The 17,332-nt window shown below is 44.4% G+C and overlaps 1 protein-coding gene across 1 annotated transcript in view; it reads left to right on the plus strand.

Moving 5' to 3' along the window:
• Positions 1-2,087: 2,087 nt before the first annotated feature.
• GLDC (glycine decarboxylase) overlaps positions 2,088-17,332 on the plus strand; it is a 103,557-nt gene continuing 88,312 nt past the window's right edge. The window contains exons 1-2 of the mRNA XM_057722314.1: positions 2,088-2,502; positions 3,021-3,099. Of these exons, the coding sequence (XP_057578297.1) occupies positions 2,248-2,502; positions 3,021-3,099 (334 nt within the window). The 5' untranslated portion in view covers positions 2,088-2,247. The remainder of the gene's footprint in view (positions 2,503-3,020; positions 3,100-17,332) is intronic.

Here is a 17,332-nt window from a genome sequence, read left to right on the forward strand (position 1 = left end):
AAAGCTGTGAATTCAACTTGTATGATAATTTGGCAATCAGCAGGATCAAACATTGGGTCTGACTTGTAAATATCTTCTCCCTGCAGCTACAGAAGTTATAGAGCATTGAAGCTCTCTAGTTCTTTGAGCTGTCATTTTTTTTTTTTTTTTTTTGAGCTGTCATTTTATTCAGTAAACTCTTCAGGGCATTCAGAAGCCACTAGCCCTCTCTACAGTCCTTGTAGGCATTATTCCCAGCAGTAGGGTCTAACCTAGCAACTGTTTGGTCTAGCAAAGACCTGTCTTCAATAGGCAATTTATTCCCACTGATAATTTAAGTAACTCTTTCCATTTCATGCTTAAGACTATCATGATCTCATTCTCCACTAGTGATAATGTTATCATTGACTTCAAACAAAATTGGGTCAGATAGCTAATTCCTTTAAGCATTAAGATTACTGTCTTAAAGCTACTTTTAGCCTCAGTTAGAGTCTTTGTTAAGGTTTATTTAGGAAAACAAACAAAACACTCAAAATATTTCAAGTATAGCTGGATTAAAGTGACAAGAATAGGTGCATATTAAACCACTGTAAGGACTGGAAGAGCAAGAGACAGGGTAGATAGAACACCACTATCTTCAGGTCAATCTAGTCCAGGACAGTAAGAAATTCCTGCTACCTCCTAGGTTGGAAAACCACAGGACATTTCCATTGACAGGTATAGCTGCCTTGCTGTACCAATGTGGATGGCTGATAACGAAGCACTTCACGTCTGCTGCCACCCATGCATCTGTCTGCTGCTGTCAGAGAAACAAGAACGTGGTTTCTACTTTTATTCCATTTTCCAATTCTCACACAAATGTGTCTTGTTGACAGAGACCCTGGAGCCAATCTTGGAATTATAGTTCTCTCACTTCCAGTTCCTATGATACACAGAAAAAGAATAATCAGGAATGGGGAATAAAGGCACATTGCTCCCCTCTCCACCCATGGCATCTAGCACTGAGGATCTCTCCCAACTTTTATGAAAGCTGTAATTTCAATTCCAAATGGATGAAAAGCTGTTCAGAGACATTCCACCCAGCCTTTCTAGCTTACCACTCACCCCCACCTGCCATATACACATTTTGCCTATTGTTTTTTGTTTTATACTTTCCTGCAACGTCTCTGCCTGTCTTTGTGCCTGTCAGCTAAAGAACCCAGAATGTGCAGAAGATGATTGAAGGAGGAAGCTTAGAGGAGAAGAGGACGCGCTCTGTTTTTCCCTAGTCTGAGTACACGTAATGTTCTGATGATTTCTGTCCTTCTCTCTTCCTCATATTAGAATGATAGTTGGAATTTTGGAAGTTCGTTCTCGATAAAAATCAAGAGATAGCTAAGGAGATTAGACTTCCAAAGTATCCAGGTATAAATAATTTTCCAACTAAGATGACAGTGCAAAATGTATACGTTTGTATCTTTTGCGTTTTTGTCCCCCCCCCCCCCCCCCCCCCCCGCCACCGTACACACACACGGGGTGGGGGGAAGAGGGGAAAGAGAGAGAGAGAGAGTTCAAGGCTAGTGTTATGGCAGTGCTTTCAATGTATAATCTCTTCTAAAAGCCCATGCAGCTCTGTGAGATGCGGAAACCGAAGCTCAGAGGTTGGGTAACTCGCTCACGATCCTACAACTATATAAAAACTCTCATCTGCGCATATTGGTTTCCATGAGATACGACAGGGAAAGATACCCTAAAATTAATGGAGACTAACCAACTCTTGAGTCTGGCCTCCCTGTCGGAATCATCTTCCTTCTCAGCTGAATTCCCCAGGCACTTCGCCTGTGGCCTCTGGCACAGAGCGCATAGGGCGCCCCGGCAGCACAGCAACCAGAGATGGAGTAGGAGTAATTGAGGATGGAAGCCTCTGGGAAAGGAGCAGCAGGAGTCCGCGGAGGGCCTGAGGAGGGGGTAGGGAAAGGGGGCGGGGCAGACCCCGCCCTTCCGTTCACTCCCATTGGCCGAGCTTTTGTTGGCCGTATCCCACTGCCCACCCCCAGAACGACGCTTAAAGTGTGCGAAGCAGGTGCAGCGAGTGGAGGAACAACTTTGCGCGCGTGTCCGGGCTCATAGCGGCACCCATTCATTGCCTCTGAACATCCATCTGTCCCTCCGGTCATCCAGGGGCTCCAGCCACCCGGGGGCAGCCGCCACCCAGGGGACCGCGACCAGCAAAGGAGCCGAAAGCGCGGCTGACCCTCGCGGGCCCGGCAGGGGACGGTGACCGCCACCATGCAGACGTGCGCCAGGGCCTGGGGGCTACGTCTGGGTTGCGGAGTCGCGGGCGGCCGCCGCCTGGCTGGAGGCGCGGGGCCCCGTTGGGCGCCGCGGGGCCGTGACAGCAGTAGCGGCGGCGGGGATAGCGGCGGGGCTGGGGCCTCGCGCCTCCTGGAGCGCCTCCTGCCCCGACACGACGACTTTGCTCGGAGGCATATCGGCCCCGGGGACAAAGACCAGAGGGAGATGCTACAGGCCCTGGGGCTGGCGGTAAGGACCCCAACCCGGCCCTCCGGGGCCTCACCCGGGTTCTGCCCGCGCGGCCTCCCGGCCCCCGCCAGGAGCTGTGCTTCTCTCCGCTTGGGACCCTCACCCTAGTCCGGGGCCCTGGTGTGGAAGCAAGCCCGCGTGCTCGGTCCGCGTGCCCCAGCCTTCTCCCACCAGGTTACTTTCTCCTCCACCCGCTCTTCGCGCCTCAAAACAGTATATGTTTTAACCTAAGTCGCCCTGCTGATGAGCTCTAACTTTGCAAGAGAAGGATCTCCTGATTTATCCGATTATATCCGGTTGCCTACTGAAATCCAACCCGGAGGGGCCGATTTATTATTATTTTTCCTCCAAGTGATTTTTGGTTTGTTTAGAGTTATTCTTTTCAAAAAGAAACCCTAATTAGACAATTTAAAGAAGTTTCCCACAAGGCTTTGTAGAAACAAAATACAGAGGTGACTTTTAACTCAGAAGCACTTTCCTTTGCCTTTAGTGTTCACGGATTTGCATTTTAATTTTAGAGCATTGATGAACTGATGGAGAAGACCATCCCTGCCAGCATCCGCTTGAAAAGACCCTTGAAAATGGATGACCCCGTCTGTAAGTGACCGGGAGACTTTGCTTGCTCTGGACTGTTTGTCTTCTATGGTCTCTGAAAGTCCAGCTGTGGGTTAGGATTGCTCAGGAGGGAGAATGTTTATTAAAATAAATCAGCAGCGTTGGGTACCGCGCGGGGCGGGAGAGGGTGGAATATTCACTTCCCAGAGTAGTCACTTCTTTCTCAGAGAACTTCCCGGGGGAAGGCAGTGCACAAACACGTGTAGAGGGCTCCCGACTTTCCAGACACCAGTCCAGGGCCATGGGTCTCCCATCCTTTGGCTTGAGAGGTCTCATGCCTTCTCTGCAGACCAGGATACTCAGAAGGGAGAAAAGAATTGCCTACGGTCATGCAAATAGGGAAGTGACAAAAATGGGAGACCCAGACATCTGGCCTCTTACCCCAAGGTTCTTTATACCACAGTAACTTCAGATTGTTCTCACAGCCAAGTTTTGTTATTTATACCTACTGAAAGGCAGCACTACTTTTAAAGTCTGAATGATTTTTAGAGAGAAGCAGAAATGATTCATGCTTAGGAAATCTGTTTACCCATAGACTCTCTCAGAATTTTATTTTATATTTAAAATATTTTTAATGGTCTGAAGACTATTTGACTTCCATCGACTGAGTGAGAATCCACAAAAAAAATTCAAGGAGATAGGCAGAGCTGAAGAGCTTTTATTTATTTATTTTTTATATCTAAACAGGAAAGAATTCTCATGGTTTTGAATCATAAACATGCTGTCTCTTACTTCTGGAGTCAAGTGAAGAGAAGACAATTGGTTTGTTTTAGGTTTTAGGACAGAAAGGATATATGGAAGGCAAGCTTTATTTTGTTTTAAAGTTTGCAGCTTGAGGTATGAAGCAGGTCCAGCTCTAGCTGGCTGATGCTGTAACTCAGGCTGTGCTGAGGGCTGCTCCCTTGGTTAGTTTCACATCTGAACCATTTTCCCTGATGGCAGGGACCTTGCTCATAGAAGAAAATATGCGCTTTTTGTCCACTTGAACTGATTGAGACTTGGGGATAGCTGGAAGCCGTGTCTATTTCAATTTCAGGAAATCAGAATCCTGATTCATTGGATGTGTAGAGTGAAGAGTTATATGTTTTTGAAGCAAGCCATCAGTGAATATTTGAGCAAGTAAATGCTTTCCTGAGACTTTCAGAGTCAGGGAATGTTAGGTCAGTCCTTTAACCATATACTCTAAAATAAAATGTTCCTTAAAAACATTAGCGTCTAGGAACCATGTCAAAGTTATCTAGCCTTTTTTAGTTCAGCTGCTTATTTCCAGCTGAATAATTTGAACCTCCGGGAGATTCCATTTCTCCTCTTCTCTTTAGAGGCAGACTTCTGATAAGTAATTTGCAATTTGAGTGTAAACTTTAAACCCAGCTTGTGTGAGATTTGGGGCTGGTTCTATCTGGTTAGTCTGAGGTGACTCAGAAAATTTTGCACAGTCAGGAGTCCCCTCGTGCCCTGAAGTGGGCTGGCTCTCCAACAAAGCTTGCTTCTTCGAAGAGAGCTGAGATGGGAATGGGGAGGATGGGGAGGGGGAGGTGGGGGCACAGAAGGCATCAGAAAGGCATCAGTGTTTTACTCTGAGGTGTGCACGTCATGGTTAATGAATGTGTTTCATGTGGAGAGAGCAAAGTGGTACAGTTAACCTCTAGCAGAAGCATTTTCATTTACTAGTAGAGCAGCATTATCCAAACTTGATTTCACGTGAATGTTGAATGCCTGTGTTCTGTGGTCAGGAATTCTAGACCAAATATTTGTCCACTGAGTACAGAGAAAACTTATGAGTCTTACAGCCCTCATTGCTGAGTAAAAAGAAGATTGTGAGAGCTGTAAGCAGCGTGGAGATACTTGGGTTAGTTCTTATGCATAACTTTATACTCTCAAACCTTTATGTAGTGCTTACCATGTACTGGGCACCTTTTACAGTGTTTTTCCTGTATTAATTTAATCCTTATTACAATCCTGCATGGTAACTACTGTTATCAACTCTGTTTTAAAGATGAAGAAGTCTTGGCTTACAGAGGGTAAGAATCCTGTCCAAGGTCACCTCTAGTAAGTGGTGGAGGCAGAATTCAACCCACACAGTCCAGCTCCTGTTCACAGTCCTGCCATCAGTCTACAGTGTCTTTGTTGTGTCCTCTGCAAGGGGGTGGGTGTATAAAGTAGAAAACTCCTGTCCTGACTCTTCCAAAGTATCCAGTTTACAGGTGTGCACAAGCCCAGTCGCACTGGAATCACTGCCATTCGCCAACTGCCCTAGTGGAAATGCGGTGGCAGGCTGAGAGCACAGGTGTGAGAACACTCAGGCCCGCTGCCAGGGTGAGGGAACGGGTGACAGGAGTGCAGGACTAGGGCTGCGTATTGAAAGATGAGTAATAATGCTCTTCTGGACAAGGCTGGGGGAGGCTGCTGGAGCTAGAGGGACCAGCTTATAGCACAGAGTGGTCTGACAGTCAGGGAAGTACAGATGGTTCAGCTGTCACGCAGGATGCTCCCCTTCCCCTCAGACAATTCAGGAGGTGCCTTGAAAAAATGCCTTGATCATTAGGTGCCTTCACAGTAAGCCATACTTCAGAGAAACAAGCAAAGCTACTCAGTTCAAAACCCTATCAGATTCATCCTGTTCAAGTGAATCCCGCATCCCCACTGACATACACAAAGGAAAAAAAAAACTAGAAGGATATATGTCAATGGGAACATTTGTTTCTCTGGATGATTTTAGATTTCTTTTTATTCCTTTGCTTTCCCTAGACTTTTCTATAATAACTATGCATTTATTTTGTAATTAATACAAAATTTAAATACTTTATGAACCATGCCAGTCACTTTCAGCTATGATATGCCTCTCTGTGTAGTATTTTCAGTGAAGCCATCTCATGTGAACCAGACTGAACTAGCCTGTAACTTCAGGGAAGCTGCAGGGTTTAAAGTTTACCCCAAATTGCACATTGCTTATTGTGAGCATGCTTAGGAAGAGAGAGGAGACACCATACCCTTTAATGTTCAAGTTATTCAACCAGAACTGAGCGGCTGAGCTGTCAGAATGAGACTTTTGATGGACTTGTGAGAACTTAATGTTCTAAGTGATATCATTTAGAGTGATTTTAAAAAATGGTTAATGGAGGGCAGTGAGCAGAAGGAGGAGGTGTTGTGTAACACAGCTGCAGGTGGTGACGCTGTCACTCAGGTAGGGTTGGGTACTCTTCTGAACTGACCCTAAGGATACCGACAGGGCAGCTGTTCCCCTGGCTGTGGATGTCAGTTACCTTTCGGCTGGAATAAGTCTGTTATGAGGTGCGGCCTGTAAGCTCTTCAGTCTGTGACAGATCTCTCATTTGGCCATTCCCAGCTCCTTCGGTTCCCAGCATATATGAATTATTATTTCATCTTTAAGATAATTCCAATGGATTTTCATCATACAACTGTGGAAATAAAGACCAGCTAAATAAGAAAAGCAAGGGCTGTTGATTCTGAACTTGGTATAGGAGTCAGCCTTTTGTTTTGCAGAGGAGTGGGAAGGCCTTATAGTGAAATAAAGGAAAGGCTTCAGGTGTGCCCTGTTGGCCTGGGCAAGCTGAAGGTGGGCCAGCTAAAGCCAGGCTTCATATGGGATTGGTTAGGGGTGCTTGTTTGGCTTTGTCTGATTGGTCCTAAGTTGGACCAAGATAAGGGAAGCTGTCAGTTATTAATCAAATCCTGGCCCTTTTGGGCAAATTGTTATAAAAGTTATTGTTTATTTTCCTCCATTGTCCCTGGAGATGGCCAAAGATGGGTGTCTGCAAGTCTAATCTGTAGCAGTCTGGCTTCAGGGGTGGTTTATTGTAGGTGAGGAGTTTGGTTTCCTGAGCAGGTTGCTGCAGGTTGTGGGTGAAAGGTCTTTGGTTATATATGGTCTAGCCATTGTTTATTTGTATGTTTAGACTCTCACAGCAGTCTGTTGTCCTTATATTTTTGTCATTAATTCTTGTTAGGCAGACCCCTGCTGATCTCACCTATACTTTGGACAGTCAACATATTGCCTAAATTGTAAGTGTGGCTATTTACAATGGGCAAGGCACTGTGAGAATAAATATATGAGTAAATGTAATCACTATCCTCAAGGAGCTTACATCTTAACATAAATCGAGTCAGAAAGTTAAAAGGTCGAAGATGTCATAAGAACTATGAATAAAATGCTATGAGTGTACAGAAATGATGTGAATTTGGATAGAAAAACAGAGATTTCTGAAAACAATGAGAAAAAGTTGAAATATATCTCCAGACAATATCTTTACATTGACTGTTTTTTTGAGTGTAAATATGTTAAGAATATGTTATTAAGAAGGGAAGAACTAAAAAAGGCAGCACCTTTATTGAGAAAAAGAAAAAGGCAAAATGCAATGTGCAAAGCATAATTACTGAATTGAGTATTGCTGTAGTCTCATCCTTGATAGAATTTTTTTTTTAATAAATTTATTTATTTATTTATTTGTTTATTTATTGGCTGCATTGGGTCTTCATTGCTGCACACGGACTTTCTCTAATTGCGGCAAGCAGGGCTACTCTTCATTGTGGTGCCCAGGCTCCTCATTGCGGTGGCTTCTCTTGTTGTGGAGCGCAGGCTCTAGGCACATGGCCTTCAGTAGATGCGGCACACGGGCTCAATAGTTGTGGCTCACGGGCTCTAGAGCGCAGGCTCAATAGTTGTGGCACACAGGCTTAGTTGCTCTGAGGCATGTGGGATCTTCCTGGAGCGGGGCTCGAACCTGTGTCCCCTGTATTGGTGGGTGGATTCTTAACCACTGTGTCACCTAGGAAGTCCCCTTGATGGAATCTTAATAGGATAATTATGCCGTCAATGATTTGAGGGATTCTGGAGTGTTTTCCAACACCACCAAGCAATTTTTTCAATTCTCAGGGGACACCAACTGGTTGTCCTACAGTTTAACTTCCTTCTGACACTATTTACCTGCACATAGCATCAGACATTACAGGTTACGTCCCCCAAGACTGCCCCCACTTCAGATGCCAATCACAAGTCAGGGTTGCCACCTGGGCTTCTGATCAACACGCTATAAATTGGACCCCCTCCTCTGGTTCGATTACTTTGCTAGAGCGTCTCACAGAACACAGTTTATTATACAGGATTCTATTTGTTTGTTTGTTTATTTATTGGCTGCATTGGGTCTTCGTTGCTTGCGCATGGGCCCTCTCTAGTTGTGGCAAGCTGTGGTGTGCGGGCTCACCGCGGCAGCTCCCCTTTGTTGCAGAGCGTGGGCTCCAGGCGCGTGGGCCTAAGTAGTTGTGGCACTCGAGCTCAATAGTTGTGGCTTGCAGGCCCCAGAGCACAGGCCCACCAGTTGTGGCACATGGGCCTAGCTGCTCCATGGCATGTGGGATCTTCCTGGACCAGGGATCGAACCCATGTTCCCTGCATTGGCAGGTGGATTCCTAAGCACTGTGCCAGCAGGGAAGTCCCTACACAGGATAAGAGATACAGGTGAACACCCAAACGAAGAGGTACATAGGGTAGGGTCTGAAAGGGTCCTGAGCACAGGAGGTTTTGTCCCCATGGAACTGGGCTGGACCACTTTCCCAGCACAGGGATGGATTAGCCATCCTAGAAGCTCATCAGATCTGTTGTTTTTATAGAGCTTACTCTGCAGCCCCTCCACCTTCCCATTTCCAGAGGTCAGTGGGTGGGCCTGGAAGTTTCAGCCCTCTAAGCACTTGTCTTTCTGCTGACCAACCCCATTCTGAGGCTCTTTAGGGGCCCCACCCTAATCACTTTATCAGCAGATACTCAGGTGTGCTCAAAAGGACTTGTTATGAATAACACAAGATACATCTATCACTTAAGAAATATCTCTGGTCTTTGTCTTTGCTATTTCCTATTATACCACAGGGATATTTCAGATAAATATGTGGTGGTATATCCTGATAGAAGTGGAGAGGTACAAATATTTATTTTAAAAGAGGTGAGTTCTAAAATAAATTGTAATCAGTTTTTTCCTCTTCCTTTTGAAATTAGAACACCAAGCGAGAAATCTTGGTCTTTGTAAAGTATTATTTTAAGCATTAACATGTTTTGGACTATCAACCTAAATAAGGAGGTACACTGAAACAAGCTCAAATTACCATAAATTCGAGTATTTTCAGGAATAGCAGAGGAGTTGCAATTCAGGAGACACATGCTATAGAAGCTGCAAACAAGTTAATTGAGGGTCTGGGGCAGGCTGTGTTTGTGGGCAGGGAGCACAAAGAGAGGGACATCCAGCCAGAACCCAGCCAGTAAGTTTGTTGGCTTGAGTACAGAGTGATTCTTGTTGGATGTTCATTGGTCTGGAGATAAGTCTAAGTCTTCTGTAAATCAGGCATTTACAGGAAATCAGTCTCTCAATTCTCAGGTTCCATTCTTCTGAGGGAGCATGAATGAGATTCTCCATTTTCATATACTTGGGTTCCATTTTAATTTTAATTTTTAATTATTTTTTCACCATGTGGCATGAGGGATCTTAGTTCCCTGACCAGGGATCAAACCCATGCCCCCTGCATTGGGAGCACAGAGTCTTAACCACTGGACTGCCAGGGAAGTCCCTGGGTTCCATTTTGGATTGAAATCCTCTCACAAGACTTTCTTATTTTTTGACCTACAAAGGATACAAACATGCTGACATATGGTGATGAAGGGCCAAATAGGTCATGTGATTGAGACAAAGAACTTAAAATGTAAAACAACTTTTTCCCTCTTCATCTCCTTAAAGGATCCTGGAATTCATCCAGCACCATCAAAGATTTTATAGAAATGAGATTCTTTAACAATATTTTTAAAAACTGGCTCTTTTTTGGAAAAGTTACTGTATTAGTTATCTTTTGCTTTTTTAGAAATTACTACAAACTCTGGCTTAAAACAACAATGAACATTTGCCATCCTCATAGTTTCTGTGGGTCAGGAATCCAGGAGCAACTAAGCCGGGTGGTTCTGGCTCAGTGTCTGTCATGAGGTTGTGGCCACACATTGGTGGATACTCAGCCAGGGCTGGAGGAGCCACTTCCAAGGTGGCCAAGGTGGTTCAGTCATCTGGCCGGCAGTTTGGTGCTGCCTGATCGTGGGAGGCCCTGGTGCCTCCCCGCACGGGTCTATCCACGGGCTACTTGAGTGTCCTCACAGCATGGCAGCTGGATTCCTGCAGAACCAGTGATTCAAGGGAGAAGGAAAACCAGGCAGAAATTATTCTTTTTATGACCTAGCCTTGGAAGTCCTATAGTATCACTTATATCACATTGTATTCATAAGAGTGAGTCACTAAGGCTGGCCCAGATTCAAGGGAAGGGGAATTAGTTTCCACCTTTTGAAGGGAGGGGTGTAAACAAGGTTGCAGACATAATTTTCTTCTAGTAGAGCTTCCTTTTTTAGAGCAGTTTTAGGTTCACAGCAACACTGAGCAGAAGGTTAAGAGTTCCTGTGTACCCCTTGCCTCCCTCATTATCAACATCCCCCACTGGGGTGGCACATGTGTTACAAGTGGTGAACCTACACTGACATCATTGTCGCCCAGGGTCCATAGTTTACATTAGGGTTCCCTCTTGGTGGTGTACGTTCTGTGAGTCTGAACAGTATATAATGACATGTACCCACCGTGATAGCAGCATCCAGGGTGTTTTCACTACCCTAACAATCTTCTGCAGACGTATTTTTTAAACTATCATATTCATCTAAATTAGCATACACTTACTGTCATGAGTGATCATGAATCTTATCTAACTTTAAAAGTTATTCGGTGCTATAAAAATGAAATCAGTTATACTGCATTTTAAAAATGGTATCACTCTTGAGGACGAGTAAGGTATCTAGGGCCATTTGCCCATGCACTAAATGCCTCAGCCTACTCCTGTTTGGGTTATAAACTACTATCACCAAATCTATATCTACGGCCTCCTCCATCTACTTTCATTCCTCATTTATTGAGAGACTTCAGTGGAAAATATGATACTGCTTTAGGCACTGAGGATGCAAGAGTCAGGAGGTAAAGGGTGGTAAAGATATGATCTGTGAATGTAGGTTTAGATAGATACTGAATAGCTCCTTGGATCTGCAAATAGGATGAATGCTTTGGCTGAGGTTATGGCATGAGCAGAGGCGTGGAAGTGTGGACACGCATGGTTATTTGAGGAAGGTGAGTAGACAGTGTGTGTAGAATATTGCGCTGCAGAGAGGTATGGAAAGCAAGGTATAGAGGGCCCCAGGCCTTGATAAAGGATTTGTTTTCCTCTGCCTAATGGGAAGACATTAACAGTTATTACAGAGGGAAGTGACATATTCAAATTGTGTTTTGCATAGTGCCTCTGACATAGAGGCAGGGTGACAAGCTGGGAGATTGTTGGAGAGATTAGAGGTGAGATTTTAAATGTGCATTAGTTCAGGTCTACCAGGAAGCAGTCACCAAGATGATATTGGATATGCAAGGGGGGAGCAGGAGAAGGCAGGGGAGACTTTAGACTGTGATGCAGGTCTGACCCTGGTGGAGGGGGAGAGGGATGGAAGGAGAATTGGGTAAGAAGAATCAAAGACTGCAGCACAGATCTAAAAAGTTATGGTCAGTCTGAGTGGGGTCCTTGAGCCAAAGTCACCCATCAGAGGAGTCCCACATCTTACAGGAATGGGTCTGTTTTAGTTCTGCTGGGCTTAGTAATTGGCTGGGAGTAGCTTGTGGGAAAGATGCTTTAGGTACAAACATGGTGGTTGGCAGGTGGGACTGTCAGTTTCTAGGCTGAGTGTCTTGGGGTGATGGTGATGTCATTAACACAGAGTGAACAGGGAGAAGAGGAGGGTCCTGGAGGAAGATGAGATCATGTGTCCTGTTTGAGCAGAATTGAATTCAAGGTGCTTGTGGAACATGCATTTGAAAAAGCTGAAGCAGAGGTTGGAAAAATGAGTCTAGAGCTCAAGAGAGAGACTAAAGATGGAGTAGCAGATTTAGTAAGTCTTCTGAATGAATTAATGAGAACGAGTGAGATTTCCTAGGGATGGAGTATTGGGAAGAAAGTGGAAACCAGGATATTGGGAAATAGAGCATGGAAAATGACGCAGGCAGAGCAGCCTGAGATGAAGTAATCCAAGAGGCCAGAGGATAAATTTTAAGTCGGAGGTTTGTGGACCTCAGTGTCATACTCTGGACCTTTCTTAGGCATAGGAAAGAAGAAAGTCCATATAATGACCTAAGGACATTGAGCTGGGAGGAATTTAGGGGCTGCCTGTTTGATGATCTGAGTGAGAGACAGGAAGGGTGAGACTGAGCATTAGAAAAGTGAGAAAGTGATCATCTAGGTAGTGAGGAAGCTATATCACCCTGCATGGAAGACCTGCTGAGGTATAACAGCTTGAATCGGTAAGATTTGCTAGGATCCCCTCACCCAGCATCGTGTAGTGACCTGGGAGCAGGAACGGAGAAATGGGGTGCCTGAGTTTAGCTGAGTGTGAGGATTGGTAAAGTCAAGTGGCCAAGGACCTAAAGGTCCACACAGGCTGGCTGGGGTGGGGGAAAGGTAAGGCAGTCCCATCCGTCCACATGGGGATGGAAGCTCAGGGACCACCTTATGGGAATGTGAGTGGGGGACCTGACCTGCCAACCTCTGAGTCAACTTGGGAGCCTTAAGGGGGGTGGTCAGCAACGAGGTAGTGTGCTGGTCGCAGGAGGGTGGGGGTTCTGGCTTCTATTCCTTATGTCCTCTTTTCACCCCACCAAACGACACTGTGCTTTGCTTTTAAAACTCTCTTATATAATGTGTGAAGAACTTTGATCTCGTTTTGACTTCCCAGGTTTGTTTTACTTGTTAAACCTGAAGTATTTTAATAAAAATGCAAACTGGGAATTTTAGTAAGGATTCTCAATGTCTATATTATCAGTGTACTAACTGATTAAACCATAAGGAGACAGAATTTTGGAAAATATATAATTATTGTAGGCACTGCGTTATTTCACAGAGCTTGCTTAATAGCTGCAAGTTTCCCTTTAGAAATGTTTCTCTGAAGCACATGCTTTTAGGGATGTGAGAACAATTTGCACATTGATTTGTCATCATGGATTCTGTGATGGGTGAGTTGTAAATATTGAGCTAACTATATTTGGGAGTTCAGGTGAATTTTCATTCACTTGTATTTTCTGAGCGCCTATTATGTGCCTAGCAACCACTATGCTCCTGGACTCTTAACACACATCCATGCCTTCTTGTTCTTGCTCTGCTGGCCATGACAAGGTACTCACAGGGCAGCAAAGAGGAAAAATAAATACTCCAGGACTTCCACCCTGATTCTCATTTCAAACTGAGCATCTGACCTGCCTATGTAGGTCAACTGGTGTTCCAGGTAAATATTATGAATTGTAATGTTTCTCTGTACATACCTTTTGAAAATGATCATAGATTGACTGAAAAGAGGTGGTTGAGGAGGTCTCCCACAGAAACTAGCGTGACCCAAGTCCAAGCAGTAAACAACAGACACGGTGCCCCCTGTCCCCACTACCCCACCATGGGTTGCTGTTCTGGTTTTCCTACAGCTGCTCTAAAGATCTTGAACCTGTGTATCTCTTGGGTGAGCAGGCAGAGCTGTAGGGATCACTCACTCCTGTGGAGACAAGGGACCACGGAGCCATTAGAAACACAGATTGGCTCCTCTCGGCTGAACGTGCCCAGCAGAGGGTCCTAATTCCTGAGGGTCATGAGGGGCTGGGTGAAGTGGGGTGTTAATTGGCTGAGCAAGAAGAGGAGAAAGAGCCTGGCAGGATTAGGTTGGGGTCGCCAGAGCCCCAGGTCAGGCCTGTGTGGTGCTGCCACATCCTGACACATGGGGTGGGCGCCCCTCTGCCAGTCTTGAAGGGTTTTCTTATTTGTTTGTTTGTTTATTTATTGGCTGTTGGGTCTCATGGCTGTGCACAGGCTTTCTCTAGTTGCCACTAGTGGGGGCTACTCTTCATTGCAGTGCAAGGGCATCTCATTGTGGTGGCTTCTCTTGCTGCAGAGCACAGGCTCTAGGCGTGTGGGCTTCAGTGTTGTGGCACATGGGCTTAGTAGCTGTGGCTCACGGGCCCTAGCGTGCAGACTCAGTAGTTGTGGCACATGGACTTAGTTGCTCCATGGCATATGATCTTCCTGGAGCAGGGATTGAACCTGTGTCCTCTGCATTGGCAGGCGGGTTCTCAACCACTGCGCCACCAGGCAAGTCCCTTGAAGGGTTTTCAATTCAAAGAGCTTCCATGTCATTATTCTGCATTACATAGAGCTTATGGATTGGTTTGCCTTCCTGGACTGAACAAATTCTGTGATTGAACAGACTGTGGTTGTGAAACCCTCCTTTGCTGGGGAAAGAAACTTGACAAATAAGAGGGCGTAGGGTTTATGGGGTTCAGCCATGCTTGCTTACGGGGGAGGGAGGGGGCGCTGCAAATGATTAGGTGGTGTTAGAGAAAGGCTACACATTAGGATGGAGTTGGTGGGCAAATTCTGGCTTCCACTCAGGAAATCAGAAAATCCTGATATATGCTGTCATCCATGGTTTGTTTATGTTGATTGAGACCCTGGACCCCACCCCATGGTTCCTGGGCAGCTTTGAAGCCAAGGATCTGCAAGTTGGCCAAAAAAATGCTAAGGCAGTTTCTGTCCTCACATCCTAGCCCCAGCTCTTCCCTTCATTCTCCAGCAGAAAAAGGCCTTTCTAGGCAAATTCAAATATGAATTTGTTGGTTTTCAGTCCTGATGATTTCCTTGGAGTCCTTTTCTGTGAATCTTGCCAAGCACATGAAGGGCAGGGAGAGGGAGGGAGGCTCTGTTGCTGGTTGAGTGGCTGCTCCACGCTGGGCTGCTTGGAAAATGCCCTGTGGACAGCCAGCCACCTCGGGGACAGCAGGGGTTTGCACTCATGTGTTTCACAAGGAGGATTTTGTTCTCAGCTTAACATTTCAACTCGATTTAAATTTTTGAATAAATAACACAGGCATATTATCAGTTTTTTAAGAATCATCCAAGAGATATTCTGTTAATATGTAACATATCCATATGTATTTATTTTTAATATAAATGGTAGAATGACATATACTCTGTGGAAACTTAGACGTAATAGATTGTCAAAAAAGCAAAGCAAGGATACATTTTTCCATATAATTGTGGCAAAAAAATCATCCTGTTGCATGTTTGGGAAATGGGTTAAGAGTGGAGAACAGTGTGTATATGTGTGTGTCGAGGTGGGGAGGGTATAGTAGGTATCTTAACATGTATAGCCTGCCTGCCTGCTTTTTCTAATGACTTTCCCAGTTCTTGTCCAGGTTCACATATATGTGAAATTAAAACCTAGGCCAAGCAATTTAACACCTAAATCAGCTGATTCCTATCAGAAAGTATATTTGGGATAGTGGTTGGTACAGAATTCTCCTTGACATTTTAGGTGCAAGTGACAAGGAGGAGGAGGAATTCATTCTGAATTCTGAGAAGCAGGAACAGTGTGAGACCCACCTGCGCATTCTTAGGGAGTGGTGCCCAGGTCACTGAACTCTGTTCTTGGTACATTAGGACCAGGGCCGTTATGCAATGTGCTGAGATAGAGGAATAAACAAGGTCAGAGGCAGGCGTTTATTCCGTAAGAAAAGAAGTTACTGCTTAGATCACTGAAGAATTGAGGACTTTCATGGCTGGGAGGACACAGTAATGCACAGGTCTGCCTGCTCTTTGAGGCTCTAGGCAGGCATCTGGAGAATGACAGTTTGTCTCCAAGTGTTTTTGTTTTTATTTATTTATTTTTTAATTGAAGTATAGTTGATTTACAATGTGTTAGTTTCTGGTGTACAGCAAAGTGATTCAGATATGTATATGTATGTGTATATATATACATAGATATATATATACACATATATATGTGTGTGTAGTTTTTCATTTTCTTTTCCATTATGATTTCTTATAGGATATCGAATATAGTTCCCTGTGCTATAGAGTAGGACCTTGTTATTTATCCATCCAGGTGTTTTTTAATGGACATTTCCTTTCTCATTCTGTCTCCTTTCCTCCCTGGTTTGTTTCATTGTCCTTCACATTCAGGAAGATAGTTACTGGAATTGGGCCTGTTAACAGGAGGAAGCTGTTTTTGTCAAGTTGGAAGGACAAGAGTGAGGAATGTGCACTGCTGTGAGGTTCACCCTGGGGGGAAGCTGATCTTTTTCCTCTCCTCTTTGTCCACACAGCTTCCTTAGGGCTGTGCTGCCCAGGGTTTGGATGACACAATTGCCTTTTTAAAATGCTTCTCTTACTACCTAGGTGGAAAAGGCTGCCGCTCTGGACTTAAGGATCCCACACTATTTCTCTAGAAAGGAATTCTTTTTCAAGAGAAAAAGGAATCTAAATCTCTTGTGAAGTACAGTGGTGGACATTGCATGGTTAGGATTTGGGCTTTTATTTAGACCAATCATGCCCCAAAACTTGCTCTTAGAGACTGCTTCTGCTATGTTCCATTTCAGATAGGTTCAGCGGTAGGTCTCTGATTGTGGACTTTTCCCTCTTCTCCCCTTTTCTCCATGCCCATTGGATCTTGGCATCATTTAGCATAGTAACTCAAACTATGGGCTCCTAAATGCGCTGGGTTGGCTCTTCTGCTGATTGGGCCCAAGTGAGATTTCATTAGTAGGTATGAGAAATGGTGACCAGTGAACAAACATTGGAAATATTTCAGACACATATTAAGTTGTGTGTTTGGGAACTGTTTTTTATTAATGTGACTGGTAAAGCCTGAGGTCTAGATTTTTTTTTTTAATTTATTTATTTTTATTGAAGTATAGTTGATTTACAATACGTCAAGTGTAAATAAAGTGATTTAGTTATATACATATAACCGAATTCTTTTCCATTATAGGTTATTAGAAGACACTGAATATAGTTCCTTGTGCTATATAGTAGGTCCTTGTTGTTTATCTATTTTATATATAGTAGTGTGTATCTGTTAATCCCCAATTCCCAATTTATCCACCCTTCCCCTTTCCCTTTTGGTAACTATAAGTTTGTTTAATGTGTCTGTGAGTCTGTTTTTGTTCTGTAAATAAGTTCATTTGTATCATTTTTTAGATTGCACATATAAGTGACATCGTATGGTACTTGTCTTTCTCTTTCTGACTTTACTTAGTATGATAATCTCTAGGTGAGGTCTTGATTTTATCACAATAGGAAGCAGTTTAACTCTGTTCAAGTCACAGACTGTCTTGGC

This window comes from Hippopotamus amphibius, chromosome 2 (assembly GCF_030028045.1).
Source record: "Hippopotamus amphibius kiboko isolate mHipAmp2 chromosome 2, mHipAmp2.hap2, whole genome shotgun sequence".
Lineage (NCBI taxonomy): Eukaryota > Metazoa > Chordata > Mammalia > Artiodactyla > Hippopotamidae > Hippopotamus > Hippopotamus amphibius.